General features: G+C 29.8%; 1 protein-coding gene and 1 long non-coding RNA gene across 2 annotated transcripts; one reads left to right on the forward strand and one right to left on the reverse strand.

Moving 5' to 3' along the window:
- Positions 1–12,461: 12,461 nt before the first annotated feature.
- LOC116402665 lies at positions 12,462–16,175 on the reverse strand. The gene is made up of 2 exons (XR_004215134.1): positions 14,883–16,175; positions 12,462–14,787 (listed from the first exon to the last, which is right to left on the reverse strand). It is a non-coding gene; the product is annotated as an uncharacterized LOC116402665 (long non-coding RNA).
- LOC101222587 (protein NRT1/ PTR FAMILY 7.3) lies at positions 13,597–18,550 on the forward strand. The gene is made up of 5 exons (XM_004148446.3): positions 13,597–13,919; positions 14,064–14,190; positions 16,097–16,314; positions 16,418–16,980; positions 17,221–18,550. Exons 1-5 carry the CDS (start codon positions 13,890–13,892, stop codon positions 18,089–18,091), a joined length of 1,809 nt encoding a protein of 602 aa, XP_004148494.1. The 5' UTR covers positions 13,597–13,889; the 3' UTR covers positions 18,092–18,550.
- Positions 18,551–18,581: the final 31 nt, after the last annotated feature.

The raw sequence follows: 18,581 nt of genomic DNA on the forward strand, positions 1-18,581 counted from the left end.
ATTAATATTAATATCAAAACCAATCAACTCAAATTTAATAAGCACCCAAATTAAACTAAAAAAAAAAGTAAGTGTTTGAAAGCCAATAAAAAAATATTTGTAAGTATGAAAAAAACAAGTTAAATACCTTTTAGCTATATCGCAAGCTTATAACTATTCGTTTAGCTAAAGCACATAGACAATAAAAACATAGTGCACTTTGGTAACCCAGTTCGGCAAATATTGTGGGAGCTTCTCTGCTCAGAAGTATTATTGAGATTCATAATATGTAACTATCTCATTGGTTACATTAAATAATTAAATCATAATTATTAGTAAACTTAGACTCCCTGAAGGTGTGCAGGATAAACTTAGGCTCCCTTGAGAATGTGTAGAATCTCTTTGAAGAGACTGATACAAACTCTCCTGTCTTTATGAACTGATCCTTCAGTCCAATTGTCTTCTCATCAACATACTCCTACATACTCCTTATTCTCGTTTATTTCATAATCAAATCATGACGGATCAGTCCAATTGTCTTCTCATCAACATACTCCTACATACTCCTTATTCTCGTTTATTTCATAATCAAATCATGACGTTCAGAACTCGTGATCTTTTATTTCGTAATCTTTCTATTTTTTTGCACACCCAACAACCAAAATCTTTTGAGAATATATATAGTATAATTTTCCATAATCAAAGGAAACAATCTTATCGAGATTTCTAAATAATAGGAACATTAAATATTTTCATAAAAGAATTAGGAATTATACACTTTTTGACAAAATATCCTAACAAAGTATATTTTAAATAATTTTTAGAAAAAAAAATTAAACAAAAATGAGTTTGATATTTAATTCAATCCAAACGGACTCTACTTTAATATTTTTTCACCTACTTTAGTTGGACTAACTAGTTGATTTAGTTACTCTAACCAAACTATATTATCTAGTGTCAAATTAAGACATTAATCTAACAATTAAATTTAAATAAAATCGGACAAACTTAGGTGGCTACATTCTTCTTCATTTGATCTCTAGTTGTCTATTGAAAAAATAACTTCAATGATAAAGTATGACTGAGAATTATTTTTCATGATCAAATGAAATTTATAATAGTGATCTCTATACAATACAAGTACAACCCCATACTACAAATAAGCCTTTTCATGATCGTCAATCTCTTCTCTTAAACATTTGGCTTCCATCTCTTGACTTCCTCTCTCTTTCTCTAAACAAATAAGCCTTATCATATACACAGTGAAATATGAAAGGTCTTCAAATCTTGAATAATAGTGTGTCAAAACATTCATTAGTATTAATGGGCTTGAATAATGCAAATGGTCTACAAATCACAATATGTGCTTTTCTTTCTTAAGTAGATATACAATTCAAAAGGTTTCATTAGCACTGATGGACAGTAATTGATCCATTTTTTGAAGAAGACATATGTGTTTCAAACCATTTGGTTGGACTATGACACAACCCATAATAATATATATCTATCTATTTTCATGGGCTTTGATAAGTGTATAACTAAGCTCCAATCTCAAAAGATTGTTATCTATAACAAAATCTTTGATCCATGACTCTTTCTCTCTTGCATCTTCCACTTGAATACAATGAATGTTCTTCCTAGTTTTGTTGCTGGATGCATGTAAGTAATTGCACAAATACTGTCATAAAACTGCTGTGGGTACACCCAGTACTTAAGGTCTCGGAGAAGGGACCAGCTTCTAACATAGCACAACATTGACAACTCTGTTCGAAAGTGTTTGGAGACAGATGAGTGATTTATAATAGTTTAGAGATTATAATAGTTTGTGTTTTGGAGATACAGTCTATTATAGTCAAAGTTTAAAGTGCAGACTACTATAGTACATGTTATTATAAACTATGGAAAGAGATTATTATAATCTGTGTGTTTATGGTGAAAATTATTATAATCTGAGTTTTTCAATACTCTTTTTTTATATGTATATGAAATACACATTTTTGTTCTATTGATTTTATTAAATCTTATTAATTATGATGTTTATTTAACAAATTTAGTTTTAAACTTGATTTTTCACTTCTTCTTCTCCATTTATCATTTCTTTATTATTTCACTATTTAACCTCTTGTTTATCTCGCTAAAAAAATTTTTGCACTACACATTAAGTACATTTATAATAACTAAACATTAACGATTTTTGGCTTACTAGCTAGTATAAGACATACACTTTTGACCGAAGGGCTAGAGTTTCAAACCCACCCCCAAATCGTTGCATACTAAAATATATACAAATTAATTAATTAGTATCTAATACTTTATAATGACCTATAAGTCTAAATCATTAAAAGAAAAAAAATCAACATTTGACTTGAAAAAACTATATTTGAAATTGGACTCTCCAATTTTCAAAACAATGTTAGAGATTAAATCTCCAAATGGTAATAGCAAACTTATACCATTATTATAATTTCTATAATTTTATATAAGTTTGAAGATTCAATAACCATATATATATATAATTAAGCTGGAGAACCAATTTCTATAATTGATGGTTTGAGGGTATATAATTACAATTACTACATGCATCATTTATTTAAAGGCGAATTTTGCAATTTGCCATTAATTTTTGTGAATTCAAAATATAATGGATCCATAATAATATATTAAACATTAGACTAAACTTTTATAAAATTGAAAATATAAGAATTAATTAAGCAAGACTTTATGGACTAAATATTCACTCCAAAAAGTTTGATAGATTAAAAGTAAAAGTTTTAACCCAACGTTGACATAAAATCTATTACTCTTTAAATTAACTATATAGAACACAATGTAATAACTTTTTTTTCATTAAACCCTAAAATAATATGATTGCATGCATACATATTAGTGGATATCAAATTTATAAAAATTAAAAGAAAAAGAAATGTATATATTATATTATTACACTACCAAAATTCTCACATTTGTTTTATTAGTAATTTAGAATTGTATGGGTGTGACCCAATCCCAATTTTGTTGTTCTAGAAAGTTAAGATATGGTCTATGGTCTCCTAATATTAAATTAAGAACAACAGCATGCATTACAAATTACTTGAATTTAATATCTTATATTATTTGATACTATATATTAATCCTCTAATAAAATTCAAAAGCTTTAAGTTGTTAGGTTATATGATCTATTCCTTTGATAATATTTTTGAATATTTGGATGTGTCTCAGAGTGATTATATAAAAATTTAAAATCAAATATATTATTGTGTATGGTTAAAGTAAAGTTCATCCATTTTATTTATTTTATATTAACTTTTCGATACATTCTCCTTTTCATAACTTCCAATTTAATGTTTTGTCTATTTTCTTTCCTTTTTGGAAAAGAGAAAAATTATGCCCTTTCACTTATTTGGGGAAGGGATGAAATGGTTTTTAATTTGGTGGGTTTCTACAAAATCTTTTACCAAAAATTATATGTATGGGAATTGGGATCCAGTTGAAGGTGATAATTGATCTCCACCATCATCCAATTGTTAGCTATATATGTTAATAATTCAAAATTTCAAAAAAAAAAAATTCATTAAAATCAACTCTAAGAACAATAAGACAACAATTCACTGTTAATTACTTTACTTAAAATTAGGAACTTAAGTTTTCCTCTAACATCTTCCAGATGAGAAGAATATAAATAATATATCTACGGTAAAAACAAATTACGATGGTAATTTTATAAAATGCTTGAGAAAGGATTCGTTAAAGATCCACTCAAGGGATAAGGGTATAAACAGGTTGAGTTATTGGATTGGGTTGGAGAACGTTTTCAATCTAACCCATATTTTCGGGTTGGTTGAGTTGACAACCTAAATAGTATTCTCAACTCACCCCTTAAAATATGAATTGGGTTGTCGGAGTGAGACGTTGGAGACTGAGAAGGAGATGGTGAACATTAAAGATGAGAGACCGAGATGAGAGAAAGAAGGGTGAGCCCGAGAGATAGTTAAACGAAATAAAAATGAGGCGTGAATTCATGACCTACTTATTTTTCCATTTACTAAATTAATAATAATAATTTAATTATTATTATTATATATATATTAACCTCAACTCAATCAAAAAAAACATTCAACTCAATTCAACCCTTATAATATGTGTTGAATAGTTCGAGTTATTTGAATTGTCTAATTACTTTTATACCTCTATCAAGGAATAACTAAAATAAGTCATCATTAGTTACCTGAATTTGCTTAGCTAATTAACTTTGTGATATCGTACCGACCGACTTTTATTCATAATTTAATTTGAATATTATTTTTAATAATGTTTGTGATTTGAAGTGATCATCATATTCTCTATGATTTGTTGTTTGTTTTATTGTTTTATTGTTCCCTTTCTTATATAATTATCTCTAGTTGATAAGTTTTGCAATCATCCTTACTAAGATTTGCATATCAAATTTTATTTTATATATAGTGAATTTCATTTTTACGTGATTTTGATTTTATGAGGAATATCTTTCTTTTGCTTGTGATATATATATATATATATATATGTATATATATATATATGTATGTATGTATATATATATGTATGTATGTATATATAAGTTATGGCTCTTATTTCCTTTCTTTTTCTTGTTTTTGTTTTAAACTACTCTCATAATATATAGGATCATTTGCAAAAATTGTTTTCTTCTTACCTTGTCTAAAATATATATAATTTGTTTCTGGAATTTCAGGAAAAATCGTCAATAGATAAAAACATTTATTCATAAAATTTAACTAGAGAGGATAAGAAATAATCTCTTAAAAAGAATGTTTACCATTATAATCTATTATTTTAAAATTATTTTATGTGATATATATATATATAATAACTTGTTTTAGCGTTACGACGTTGATATATTGATAATTTTATTTAATTGTTTTAGAATGAACTTATTTGATAATATTTTTGTGTACCATATCGTGGTGGTAACCTATATGGCAACTATCACTTCTACTTATACTTTTTTTTGTGCAATATTACGTCGTCATTAGATAATTGATTGCTTTTGTACATCATCTCCAAATATATTGTCTTCTTTACTTAATCAATTATTACATAAATTTTTAGTCTAATCTCTCATATTTTGTACATGTTAAACAGTATTTGATACATCCGAAAATGACTAAAATGAAGAAAGAATAACATGACTTAAAATTTTACCATATTAAAATATGATTGGAACAAATCTTTTTATTTATATTTACATGTAGAATATGATATTTAATGCCCTAGGACTTGTATATAATACAATAAATAAATATTTAAGTAAAAAAACAACTCTAAATTGAAAATATTCAAAATAATCTCCTAAATTAAAATAATATACTCTAAACACATACGATGTTGCTAAAATAGTTTGTACTAATGATACTATGGTAACCCTCCCCATTTGATTAACTCAAAGTATCATTACTAACTTTATATATGTCTAGAACAATCCCTAAAAAATTATGATTAGTTTTATATATATTAACAGAATTATTGAGAACAAAATTATAAATCAAGTTCAAACAATTGCATTGGTGTGAGATGATCAAACTATATAAGTATAGATTAATTAAATTGATATAATAGTGAGTTGGATTCATTATTGAGTATGAATTTAAGCTAAAGTTTTGTCATAATTCAACCATATATATATGTATGTGTCTATATATATATTTTCTAGGTTGCAAAGTTCAAATTCTGACCTCCATTTGTTGTACTTAATTTCGAATTCCAATTAATCACTCGTTGTTATTAATTAAATAAAATAAGATTTTTTAAAAATAAAATAAGAGATAATTTTGTTGGTGGGATGACCTAATTAATGGATCATAAGACTTTATATCAGTACCCAAGTGTGACTTGTAAGGTCAATGTCTACCATTAGTGCTAAAGCATTCACTATATAGTTTAATTTTATCTAATAATTTTTTATTAAATTTAAAACATATTTTCTTTAAAAAGGAATAAAATTACAACCTTCAATATCCCTAAAAGCTTGATAATTGCTTGAATTCATCATCAAATAGTGCAGCTTGTCTTTAATTCTATAAGCATAGATTTGGCCAAAAAGTATTATCCTATCCTATACATATATTATATATAATCAAATACCACTAAATTCATCAAATATGACACAATTAAGGGAAAATTTCTTTCTTGGTTCATAAGTTTTTTGGGTCTAATTTTTATTTAAAATACTTTTAATCTTTAATTATGAAGTATTTAGAACATTGGATTAGATGTTATAGTTTATGTGTTATGATAGTCTATATGTATAAACATAAACTATTATAGTTCAGATAGAAAACAGTAAACTCTAAACAAAAAGGAGAGATAAGGAGTGAAAAATTTGAAATATCAAAGTCCAAAATATAATTCTAATAACTAAAACCCTAAACATTGAGTGAAGATTAAAAATGGTTACAAATTTCAAACTATTACAGAACTTTATTTATTACAAATTTAAAAACATTTTAACTAGATTGTTAGCTATTAAGATAACAGTAGAATGAAAATTAAATTAAAGGAGGAAGCAAAAGTATTTTAAAACTATATATAAATATAAATAACCCCCAAACTTAATAATTCCAAACAAAAAAAAATCCCAGCATGTGTTAGTTGGTAAAAATTATAAGTATGTCATTTTCACAAAGTTGAAAAAAGGAAAGAAACTAAAATAAAATAAAATAAAATGTGAAGATGATATTAATGTAATTCTTCATATGTGTGTTGGTGGGTACAATGTTTTGTTGACTGTACAGTAAAAATAAGAATGAAAAAATGGGTAACCCAAATGCAAGATTGAGAGACAGATCATAATTAAACACACTCCAAACAATTTTCTTTTTAGAACAAAAGAAAAGTCTCTTATAAAACAAAGTGATTAATAGATGAGAAAACAAAGACTAAACGTATAAACCTCCAACCAATAGTTTTTAAAAACTTGTATTATTTTTAAAATTCAATTAAGAATTCAAAAGAAAGATAATAATACATAATATATATATATGAAACAAAGTTTCTAATTTTCGTTAAAAGTTTAGTAGCAATTAGGTGAGAAAATGAATAGTTTTGAAAAAGAAAAAACAGATGAATTATGTCAACCAATAAGGTGGAATGTTTGTGGTTAAAATAATAAGAAGAAGAGAGAAAAAGAAAAAGGTTTGTTTGAGTGAAATATATAAAAGAATGTGTGGATGCATCGCATGATATGAATAATAATACGTCTCCTTCACTTTTTGTTAATTTGGTGACTAAATTTGGTATGGAAAGAGACATTTTCAATCTCTTCAATTTATAAGTTGGATCTGACTAGAACTTCCAAACTAATTAACTCTTTCATTTTTTATCTTTCTTATTTTCTTTTCTAAAATAACCATTTTTTTCAAAAAAATCTTAGCCTATAAACAACACCACTAGATAACATATAAGAAACTTATAATTATATAGATATCCCATATAAGAAAATTATGTACATACATATATACTTCATGTATATCCTCCCTCCTATCTTGCCTTTTTGTCTATAAACATATTACAGAAATTGTCTAAAAAAACAAGTATTTACCTTTGTATTAGTCTCTAAACTTTTAAATGATTCATTTTAATTCGTTAAATATTAAGAAAAGTTTCGTTTTAATTATCTCTAAACGTTTCGGTAATCTATAAATAAGTCTTGAAATTTTCTAAGTATAAACAATATAACTCAATTTTTACGATACTCGACGATATTGATATTGTGTGTCATTGGTTAATTTAGTCATAATATAATTGACATAAACACCAAATTAATAATAATGGAACAAATCTAAAATCAAACCAACCTCTTTTTTAGGGATTAGAAAAATGGGTTTGTATTAATCCAAACTTAATTCATTTCTTAGTTTGTTTTGGGTTGATAAGGCAAAGACATATATATATATATATATATATATATATATATATATATATTTAATTTTGGATTTGAAATCTAAAAAATTAACCAACTAAAATGAAATTGGACACAAAATATAATAATTAATTGTGTCACATAAATAAAAGAAAATGTAAAATGTAAATGTGTTTTATATTGCCACTTTGGGATAATTGGTTTGTTCATATGCTTTGGACAACGTTATTTATTAGTTTTACCAAATAGATAATTATAAGTGCTTTTGTTTAAAAGAAAAATATTTAGTAAAGAAAAGTTTGGTTATGTCTTTAACAACATTGTTTTTATTGCATATAGGACACGTTTCCAAGTGCTTATGCTATGCATGGTTTATCACAAGTACTTTTCTTATTAAAATACACTTCAATTTTTTTTTTTTTTAAATGCTTAATGCAAAAGCATTTTGTAGGTTTATGGTTGTTCCATTCTTTTTATAGTTTTGTGAGGGGTAGGATTGAACACCTGTGATTAACCTAGAACTTGTTATCGTACATATACATAATTTAACAAGTTGAAGATATGTTTGTTATCACACTTGAAAACATGTTTGAAAACTATCTTAAAATTGTTAAAATAACTAAGCATTCATTTAACAAGTTGTACTCTAACTTAAGCATTCTTTTCTATTCATTAATTATTGAAGGGAGTTTTTGAGATTGACATAAAATTATATTTCAAATCATTAGTACATCTTATAAATAATTTTGTAGGATATGAATACATGCATAAAATAAAACAAAATATAATAATAATTAAAAGACTAATAAAAAAATAATACGTAAAAGGTGATTCATATCTTGTAAACCATTTAAAATAATAAAATTGTTAAAAATATTAGCATATGTCGATGTTCATAAGTGATAGATGACAGTAGTTTGTAATATTTATTCACTGCGACAGATAATAACATGGGAAATTGCATCAAATGACAAAAATATTTAGAAAAAAACAGCTCATGATACCAATCTTTTGCATATTGCGAATATGACAAAATTAGTGATATCAAATGGTAATCATAGAGCTATCAGATGGTAATTATAAGACTATCAGAAGGTCATCACTTTTAAATTTGACACTTTTGCAAATTTAGAAAATGTTATGACATGAACTCTATTATCATAAAAAAAATTATATTTTTGCAAAAACTCCTAATAACATCCTACTATATTTTTAAATATTTTAGTTCATTTTATTATATTTCAAAACCGTCTTTGATATTTTGATGGAAAGTCGAAAAGGAATGTGTGCAAAGGGGACCAAGTGAAAAAGTGAAGGTGAAATGGTAAAGATTATGAGTATGATTGTGAACATTTTAGGTAAAAAGTGCTTTTCATAGCATTTTATAAAAGTAGTATTTTGCATGGATGAAATATATTTTCGAACAATAGAACTATATTTAGGGTTTAGGAATTGAGATATTTTCATCTACGCTCTAGATTTTTTCTTTCGATTTGATTTGCAAGTTCAACCCAGAGTTGCCCTTTTGTCTCCAGCACCAAATGCATACAACTTCCCTGACTCTCTCAATACAAAGGTGTGTGCATTCACAGTAAATAGAATTAGTGAGGCTAATCTGAATTACCCATTCGTTAATTTGATTGAGAAATGTTACTAGTTATGGGCTTAAAACGTGTGGTTGTCGATTCTCCATCCTTTAAGATATTCAGTCCATTAAATAGTGTCTAAAAAAAGAAAAAAGAGAAGAAAAAAACTATGAAATTTGTTGTGTTGACCTAAATGAATTTGGCTCTTTGGAAAGCATGAAAGGGGCATTCAAATTCAAATGAGGAAGTTTTATATTAAACATTACCATTTCTAAACAAAACAAAACACATTATGATCTTTTCCTTTTTAAATACACTTTTTAGTTCCTTGTTGATATCATGCTTAACAGTTGTATTCCCTTCTGCATAAAGAGAAATAAATCAAATCAAATAAAAATATCTCCCATATATTTTTCTTTTCAAATAAAATAAATTGAATTAACTAATTGTTTAATATTAAATATTTTGATTTTAGGTTAAAACAAAACTAATACAAATCATATTAATATATATCTCTTGTCTTTCAACTATATATATAGTAAAATTAATTACTATTTCAAATAGCTAGCTAGTTGTACATATTTTTCCGAATATGTACATAATTAACCAAAACATAAACATTTAACCATCTTTTCATTCTTACTTTTCTTTTCCCTTCTTAACTAATTATTATTGAGAAAAATGTTCAATTTCATTGATTAAGTATTGTATAAAAGGTTGGAACAGTTAAGCAATGGTAAGAACATATATCAAACCATTGATCTTTAAGATGATAGTTGGTATCGCGTTTATTAAGAAATCAAAATAAATAAAAAGAAGTAAGAAAATATATGTAAACATGAAAACCAAAATAAAGATTTGCATGATTCACTAATATTACGTTAGTTATGTTTACAAGCAACAGAAGAAATATCGAATAATACATAGTATAGTAGAAGTGTATACCCCTTTAAATTTTAAGTCCAAGATCGTTAGTAAATTTGTATACAACAAAACCCAAAAGAGTGCACAATCTACTTAAATATATTTGAATGATTTGAGCTTTTTAATCCATTAGTTATTCAAAAGGGTCATCTATATATTGAGATATATTCGAATGATTGACCTTTAACGTCCATTAGTTTCAAAATTTTAGGTTTGGATGATTCTAGCGACCATACTTATCAATCCATTGGTTTCAAAATTTTAGGTTTGGATGATTCTAGTGACCATACTTATCAATCCATATAAACAATCACTTGTTAGATCTTATCACAATTATTTAAACCACAAATGAATGAGAAGATTTTATATCATTTTAAAATATACTATATTGTATAGATTGAATTGATTTCTCAGCCACCTAATTGCACCAAATATTTTATTTTAGCCCACAATATATAAACACCCTTTGAAACATATATAGGGTTCCAAACATGCAATGATAAAGCCTTTTCGGGTTTCCTTCTTTTTTTCTCTTTTTGGATAGTTTTACATATTTTTATACACACATTGCCACTATGAATATATATGTTAGGAATGACCTAATTATATGGTCTGCTTTATGGTGTGTGCAATATATTTCAATGCTTTCTTTTATCTTATTTTATTTTATGACTTTTAGGTTTGGTTGTGAATGTGGCTGGCTGGATCTCATTCTTGTGGCATTTTATTAAAATTGGAAAGATAAAAGAGGGATTAAAAACATTTGAAAGGGTGGGAAATAACATTGAAGGATAAAAGTTTCTTTTATTAGCTTGGTTTTCTTTAGAAAGTTGATTGTTATTAGATCATGACTTGTGTAAAGTTTGTGATATTATATACATTATTGTAATCACCCCTACTGAATAAGTTTGTTTTACACGTCAAAGTTTATTCGTATGTTTTGTGAGTAATTTTTAAAATTCACTTTTGTTGACATTTAAAATTATTTCAAAACAAACTTTTAACTCCCAAAATCAATTATATGCTTATGCTTATACTTATAAGAGTAAATTTGCATTCGATTAAAATTGATTTTGAGTGATTAAAAAGGTTGTACCAATGATTTTAGCAATTTCAAAATCACTCCCAAAGTTTTTTTATCTTTTGTGAAAGGAGATATATTGTTGTAAATCTTTACTCATTTCTAGAGCCAGATAATCTTACGTTGTTACAAAGTATCATTTTTCACAAAACATATCTTTAGCTAAAATCGGAGATCTATCAATTTTCATAAGAAGCATTACATATTGTTAGAACATCATTTTAGCTAACAAAAACAGAAATTTGATTGAATAATACTCTTCGACCAAGTATCTAATTTGAATAGGAAATTAGTTCGAAGAACATCAAAACATTAGAGAGCGAAATTGAAAAATGTATCTAAATTATACATATGTAACAAGAAAAGAAAATTATTGATTAGCCATATTGGGGTTATCCTAATTGGAAAAATAGGTTATTCCCTTGAAAGACAACCTAACATTACTTTGAAAAGAAGTAGATTTTGCCCTAAAATATGGACTCACAAGAAACAAAAACACACCCATAAATAAATTATTAATAAATGAACCCCTAGAATATGGGAGATGAGATCCTAACTTAGACCATACTAATATTCTATAAGTTGGTTATAGTTATTTCTCATTTGAATGATATTTAGATCTTCTTTCCATTTTACCTCTAATAATTCGTATCTTTCCCCTTTCAACTTTCTCACTTGCCAAACACTAATATATCATAATTTGTTTCTCCATCTTGCCTAAAAAGATTAGGAAAAACAAGTGATTTATTATACCAATCCATTTTAATCTATTTTTGAGATTTCGTAAGTTAGAAAGTCATAGTGAGACGGACAATATAGTACAATTTGGAATGTAATTGACATATATTCATACATTAAAAAGGTATGGAATGTTTAGGTCATGCAAGAAATAGAATTTACAGTTTTGTGCATATAAAAATATCTAATGAATTGAAAAACAAAAGTAGGTGAAAAAAAATGTGTTCAAACAAAAGGAGTATTTTTAAGTTATTCAACATGGAGGATCCAATTTAAATTGTTGTACAATAGAAAACACAGTCTAGCACATGAAAGAGATACAAAAATTTGACATCATCAACACAAATGAATAAATACAAAATTTGAGAGTTTGTTTTTTTTCTTTTTGGGATAAAACTTCCCATAAATTATTGCCAAAACATGGGCTTAACGTGAAAGGAACTTCTAAAGTAGCTCATAACTCAATTGAGAACAAAATGAAACATACCCTAAAGAATAATCAAACATTGTACAATGCAAAATAGGACAAAAAATATTCAGTTTATAACTTAAGTTTGGGATGAGCTCAATTTCAAGTTTTTTTTTTTTTTTTTTTTGAGTATAGGACAACGAGTCGAATTTCCATCCTCTAAAAAAAGATCATGTCAGTTACGATTCCTTTCATCCAACTTCTAAAGGATAAGATTTGAAGAGGTTCATCAAAATTTCTAGAACTTCTAGTACATTAAGCATACTACATTTGTGACCATAAATTTGAAAGAAGTAATCACGAGTTGATCCTACAAGATGTCTTTGGACCATGTGTTCTCTTCAACTTCAAACAATTGCAAGCTTGTAGGTATTAAGAAGGTTGATCATATCTATCCTAAGCTAGCTTTTGAGAGACTTGATCATCTATCCTAAGCAATTATAAGTGACTGCAGCCAACATAGCTAAAAAGTAAATGTTACAAACAATTAGATGTGTAGAAAAAGAAATGAAAAATGTTAAATGAGTATGGCTAATGAAAACGTGGCACATGGCAGCCAACTCAACAAATAATAATAATGACTTAAATTTCTCTATGGTGTCGATGTCAAAAATATATGCACTAAGTGAGGCAAAGTGGATATTACAAGAACCTCATTAATTAAAAACAAGACTAATCAAAAGAATCTATGTCATCATATCTCTCTTTTTAACAAAATTAAAAAAAAAAAAACCATTTAAGGACAAAATAAAGAGAACCACTTATTGATTTACTACAAATTATCAGAAAATAATTAACTTGTAAAAGCAAAGAAGCCTAACTTTTAACATTTCAGATACAAACACAAATCACTTTACTATTTGTTGGTTTATTTTGAAAACCTTAAGAGGCCAAAGAAATAGAATTAAATTTAAAGTCCATATCCTACATCCCAAAGAGTGTGATGAATACTGTAAAAAGAAAAAAATGAGGAGGAAAAAAAGAGTTTTGGACAATTTGGGGTGACCCCACATTTCTCTCTCTAAATCCCTACCGTTCAACTCATTCTTCCCTTCTCTATTTATACACACTTCCGATTTTGTTTAGAGTCTCAAGACTTGTGTCTTTCTTCTGCAACTATCATCAGCATTACTTCACCAACTTCCCCCCATCTCTCTGCTTTGCTCTCTATCCTAAACACTTCAAACATCATATTCATCAATGGCTAATTGCTTGGAGATTTGCAATGAGGTTTGTACCAAATGAAATAAACTTCTTTTTCCTATATATCTTTCTTTTGAGTTTTAAATATGAAGAAGAAGAAGATGATGGAAGAAGATGATGGAAGAAGATGAAGAAGCACATTTGACAGTGTATTTTGTTTTTTGGGATCAGAATTTGCAGGGTGGGGAGACAAAAGAAGAGAGAGAAGTTTGTACTCTTGATGGGACTATTGATTGGCATGGCCAACCTGCTATCAGATCAAAATCTGGAGGATGGGTTGCTGGAATCATTATACTCTGTAAGGCCCCAAATCATCTCTCTTTTAAACTGTTTCTCTCTCACACAAATAAAAAGTGACCTAGTCTCAATCAACTTAGTTCTTTTTTTCTTTTTCCGGGGCAAATTATCAAATGTTGCTGCTAGCAAATTCGTAAGATTCAGTCAGCTTAGTTATTTGTTATTTCATTCTTCTTGGAGTAGAAACTTTTGTAGTAAATTTTCCACATTGAGCACTTCAAAACCAAGATTCTATTTCTGACTTGTTTTTTTTTTATTAGCTTATGAGAGAGAAGAAGAAGAAGAAGGTGCAGGGGAAATAGCATATAAGTCTACAAGGTTATATGTGGGAAGTGGTTTTAGAAAAATCGAGAAGTTTTGGTTGGTGTGGGTGAGTACGTTAGAGGGGAGAGAAATGTTTGTTAAGTTTTTGTTTGGATTTGAAAAAGATAAGTGGGAGTACATACTAGAGATGTGAAAGAGCTTCTCACCTGATTTTCTTGATACAGAAAAGGATGAGAAAATGAGAAAGAAATAGGAATGGCCTTGTTGCTTTACATTTGGCACTATACAATGAGCCAAGTGTTGTAGCCTCCTTGCATGCTACTCTCTCCTCCACCTAATTTCAGGCTACACTGTTATCATAATCTTTAGCCCAGAGGAGAAAGAATTAGAGAACCCAAATTGGCATTAGGTAGAGAGAGAAGCAATAACCTATAAATGATGAGAAAGATATTTCTTAAGGACTTTGTTATGTTGCCTCAAAGACTCCATGGGACTGGACGACGAGAGAGAGAGAGAGAGAGAGCGAGAGAGAGACGAGAACCCGTAAATAGTGAGAGAAAGAAAGAGAGATTTCTTAAGAACTATGCTATCTTACCTCATTCACTCGCTGAGGGAGAGAGACATGCATTAACCTGAGACGTGTCTGACACGTACTCATCAACTATTTTTGACATGGCATGACGTGGATATTCCACGTGTTGTTTCAATTACCTAGATGAATTATGTCCGATCCGTATGGAGTGTCCTCATCCACAACCTTTTTCTATTTCTCCTTTGTTTGTTTCCCCCCTCTCTACCAGTCACTTTTGAAAATATTACAGATAAGGACTTCAAAATATATCGTATTAAAGAAATAGTAAAAAAAGTTGTGCACTTTTTTTATGAGAAGCCAGTAGAGGGATAGCAAAATCAGGAATTTTTTCCCTTTATTTTTTCTTTTTTTCAAGTACAGAAACTAGGATCCATGGCTGAATTGTTTGAACTTAAAGCTCATATGAAATACTGACGTCACAAATATCCTTCTAGAAGTGATGAAAGGAAGAAAACTTGAAGCATGTAGCTTTACATTCCCCCTATATCATCGAAGAAAAATCTCTTGCACGCTGGTTGATAAAGAGATTAAAGAAACACGACTTCTTTAGGTGGAAAATATCGAAGAGGAAAGGCATTTTCCTTAATCCAAGGGTCCAAGAGCCATCCAGTAGTGAAATTCACAATGGACGTGCTCTTTTACTTTACACCTATCGGACACTTTTACGGGACTTTCTGTAGAGAGAGTACATAACAAGCTACCTAGCATGCAGTCAGTAGACTATTACTTTCAATGATTTGTAGAGAAAGTCCATTTGAGACAATGACAAAAACTCACCCTTGAGAAATTTGAATCCTAGTCCTCATAGATAACTATGGAATAGAATACTGTGGGTCTGAATTGAAGTCTGGGTCTGCCTAACTTGCCTTTTCACATCTCAAAGCACTTTCAGCTTTTTCGATAGACAACAATGTGATGAGAAAAGCCAACCCCTAGGGAAAATCACCCTTATTCGGGGAATTCACTTTCATGAATTCACCACAAAATGAAGAACTTATACTTAACATCAAATTTAATTCAACCCTGATTTGCTTCTCACAATATAATACAGTGAATCAAGGTCTTGCAACTCTAGCGTTCTTCGGAGTTGGTGTGAACTTAGTGCTGTTCCTGACAAGGGTTTTGCAGCAAAACAATGCCGATGCAGCCAACAGTGTGAGCAAATGGACCGGAACAGTGTACATCTTCTCTCTTGTTGGGGCTTTCCTCAGTGATTCATACTGGGGAAGGTACAAAACTTGTGCCATTTTTCAGATCATCTTTGTCATTGTAAGTACAATACTAAACCTTAAAGATTTCTGCTTATCAAACGGAGACATGATCTTTTTTTTTTTTTCTTCAACTGCTTTCTCCTCACCTTTCTTTATTACAGGGACTGGTTTCACTTTCCATAACATCACAGCTGTTCCTGATCAAACCAAAAGGTTGTGGGGATGAGGACACTCCATGCGAGTCGCATTCAAGATTGGGGAATGCATTGTTTTACCTCTCCATTTACCTTATTGCACTGGGAAACGGGGGATATCAACCAAATATTGCCACATTTGGAGCAGACCAATTTGATGAAGAAGACTCCACCGAGGGGCACTCAAAAGTGGCATTCTTTAGCTACTTTTACTTGGCGCTTAACTTGGGTTCTCTGTTCTCAAACACCATTTTAGGGTACTTTGAAGATGAAGGAGTGTGGGCTCTGGGCTTCTGGGTGTCAGCTGGCTCAGCTTTTGCAGCATTGGTGTTGTTTCTTTGTGGAATCCCAAGGTACAGACACTTCAAGCCAAGCGGCAACCCTCTCTCAAGGTTCTGCCAAGTCATTGTTGCTGCAGCTAAAAAATCAACGGTCAAGATGCCAGCAAGTGGAGATGAACTATACAGTCTTGATGCCAAGGACTGTTCAATGAACCGTGGTAGAAGGATACTTCACACCCATGGATTCAAGTAAGGAAGCTTCATTCATTTTAACAAGTCTGACAAACAGATTCATTTTTCACATCATCTCTCTTTTGCACTTTCAGAATCATTCTGAACATCTGAATTGTTAAAGGAAAATTGGAGAAATCCTTTCGGACTCTCAGAAACATCTTTTTCATTTAAAAACACGAAAAAAAAAAACCATGGTTCCAATTCAGCTGCCATTTATGGTCTGCATGTCACTCATGCTTGCTCTATATGTTGTAGGTTTCTCGATAGGGCAGCATATATCTCATCAAGAGATTTAGATAACCAAGGACGAGGCATTGGCAATCCATGGCGCCTCTGTCCCATCACACAAGTGGAAGAGGTCAAGTGCATTTTAAGATTACTTCCTATTTGGCTCTGCACCATAATCTACTCTGTGGTCTTCACTCAAATGGCTTCCCTCTTTGTCGAACAAGGCGCTGCCATGAAAACTGTTGTTTCAAACTTTCATATCCCACCTGCAAGCATGTCCAGCTTTGACATTCTCAGTGTCGCAGTTTTCATTTTTCTTTACCGGCGAGTCCTAGACCCACTTGCAGGGAAACTCAGAAAATCAGATTCTAAAGGGCTTACTGAACTTCAGAGAATGGGAATCGGTCTCATCATAGCAGTGATGGCAATGGTTTCAGCAGGAATTGTAGAGTGTTATAGACTAAAGTATGCTAAAGGCGACTGCACACACTGTGAAGGCTCAAGCTCCTTAAGCATCTTTTGGCAGGTTCCACAGTATGCGTTTATAGGAGCTTCTGAGGTTTTCATGTACGTGGGACAATTGGAGTTCTTCAATGCACAAACCCCGGATGGATTAAAAAGCTTTGGTAGTGCACTTTGTATGACATCAATCTCTTTGGGGAATTATGTCAGTAGCCTTCTGGTCACCATGGTTATGAAAATATCAACAGAGGACCACATGCCAGGATGGATTCCAGGAAACCTGAACAGAGGTCATCTAGATAGATTTTACTTCCTCTTAGCTGGACTGACTGCAATTGACTTTGCAGTGTATATTATGTGTGCTAGATGGTACAAATGTATCAAATTGGAGGGCAAGTGTGAAGAAAACGAAGACCTGGAGCACAACAAGGTCTGATTTGAAGAAATATAAACAAAAGCAACACTTGTTTGCTGAATATGTTATCAGTTTGTGTAAGAATAAAAGGAATAGGGCCTAAAGAGTCGGAAACCTATTCTTGGCTCAACTCTTTATACCCAATTCTTTCCCTTTTCTACAACATCTGATCAAATAATTTCAAGCAATGTTATTGAAAGAGCAAGGGTGGCGTGTTCGGCAGATTTCTTGTCCAAGACCTTCCATGTTCCCGCCGGCTAAATTTCTCCCCTTTATTCTTTAGAGGACTTTGACTTTCTTTTCTCCTTCTCCCCTTTTGCTTTTCCTTTTATGTGGGGAAGCTAGTATGTACAATCACTGAGCCATCCTTTTTCTATCTATCGAGTTGTCAATGGAAATGAATCTCTCCTTTGTCTTCTGAGATTGGTATGACCGAGGGAGTTAAAAAATCAAGAGGGGAAACATAAGTACATTTTCCTACGCTTTGGCCTTGTTTGTGGTAATTTGTGTA

The sequence above is a fragment of the Cucumis sativus genome, chromosome 3 (genome assembly GCF_000004075.3).
Source record: "Cucumis sativus cultivar 9930 chromosome 3, Cucumber_9930_V3, whole genome shotgun sequence".
Taxonomy (NCBI): domain Eukaryota; kingdom Viridiplantae; phylum Streptophyta; class Magnoliopsida; order Cucurbitales; family Cucurbitaceae; genus Cucumis; species Cucumis sativus.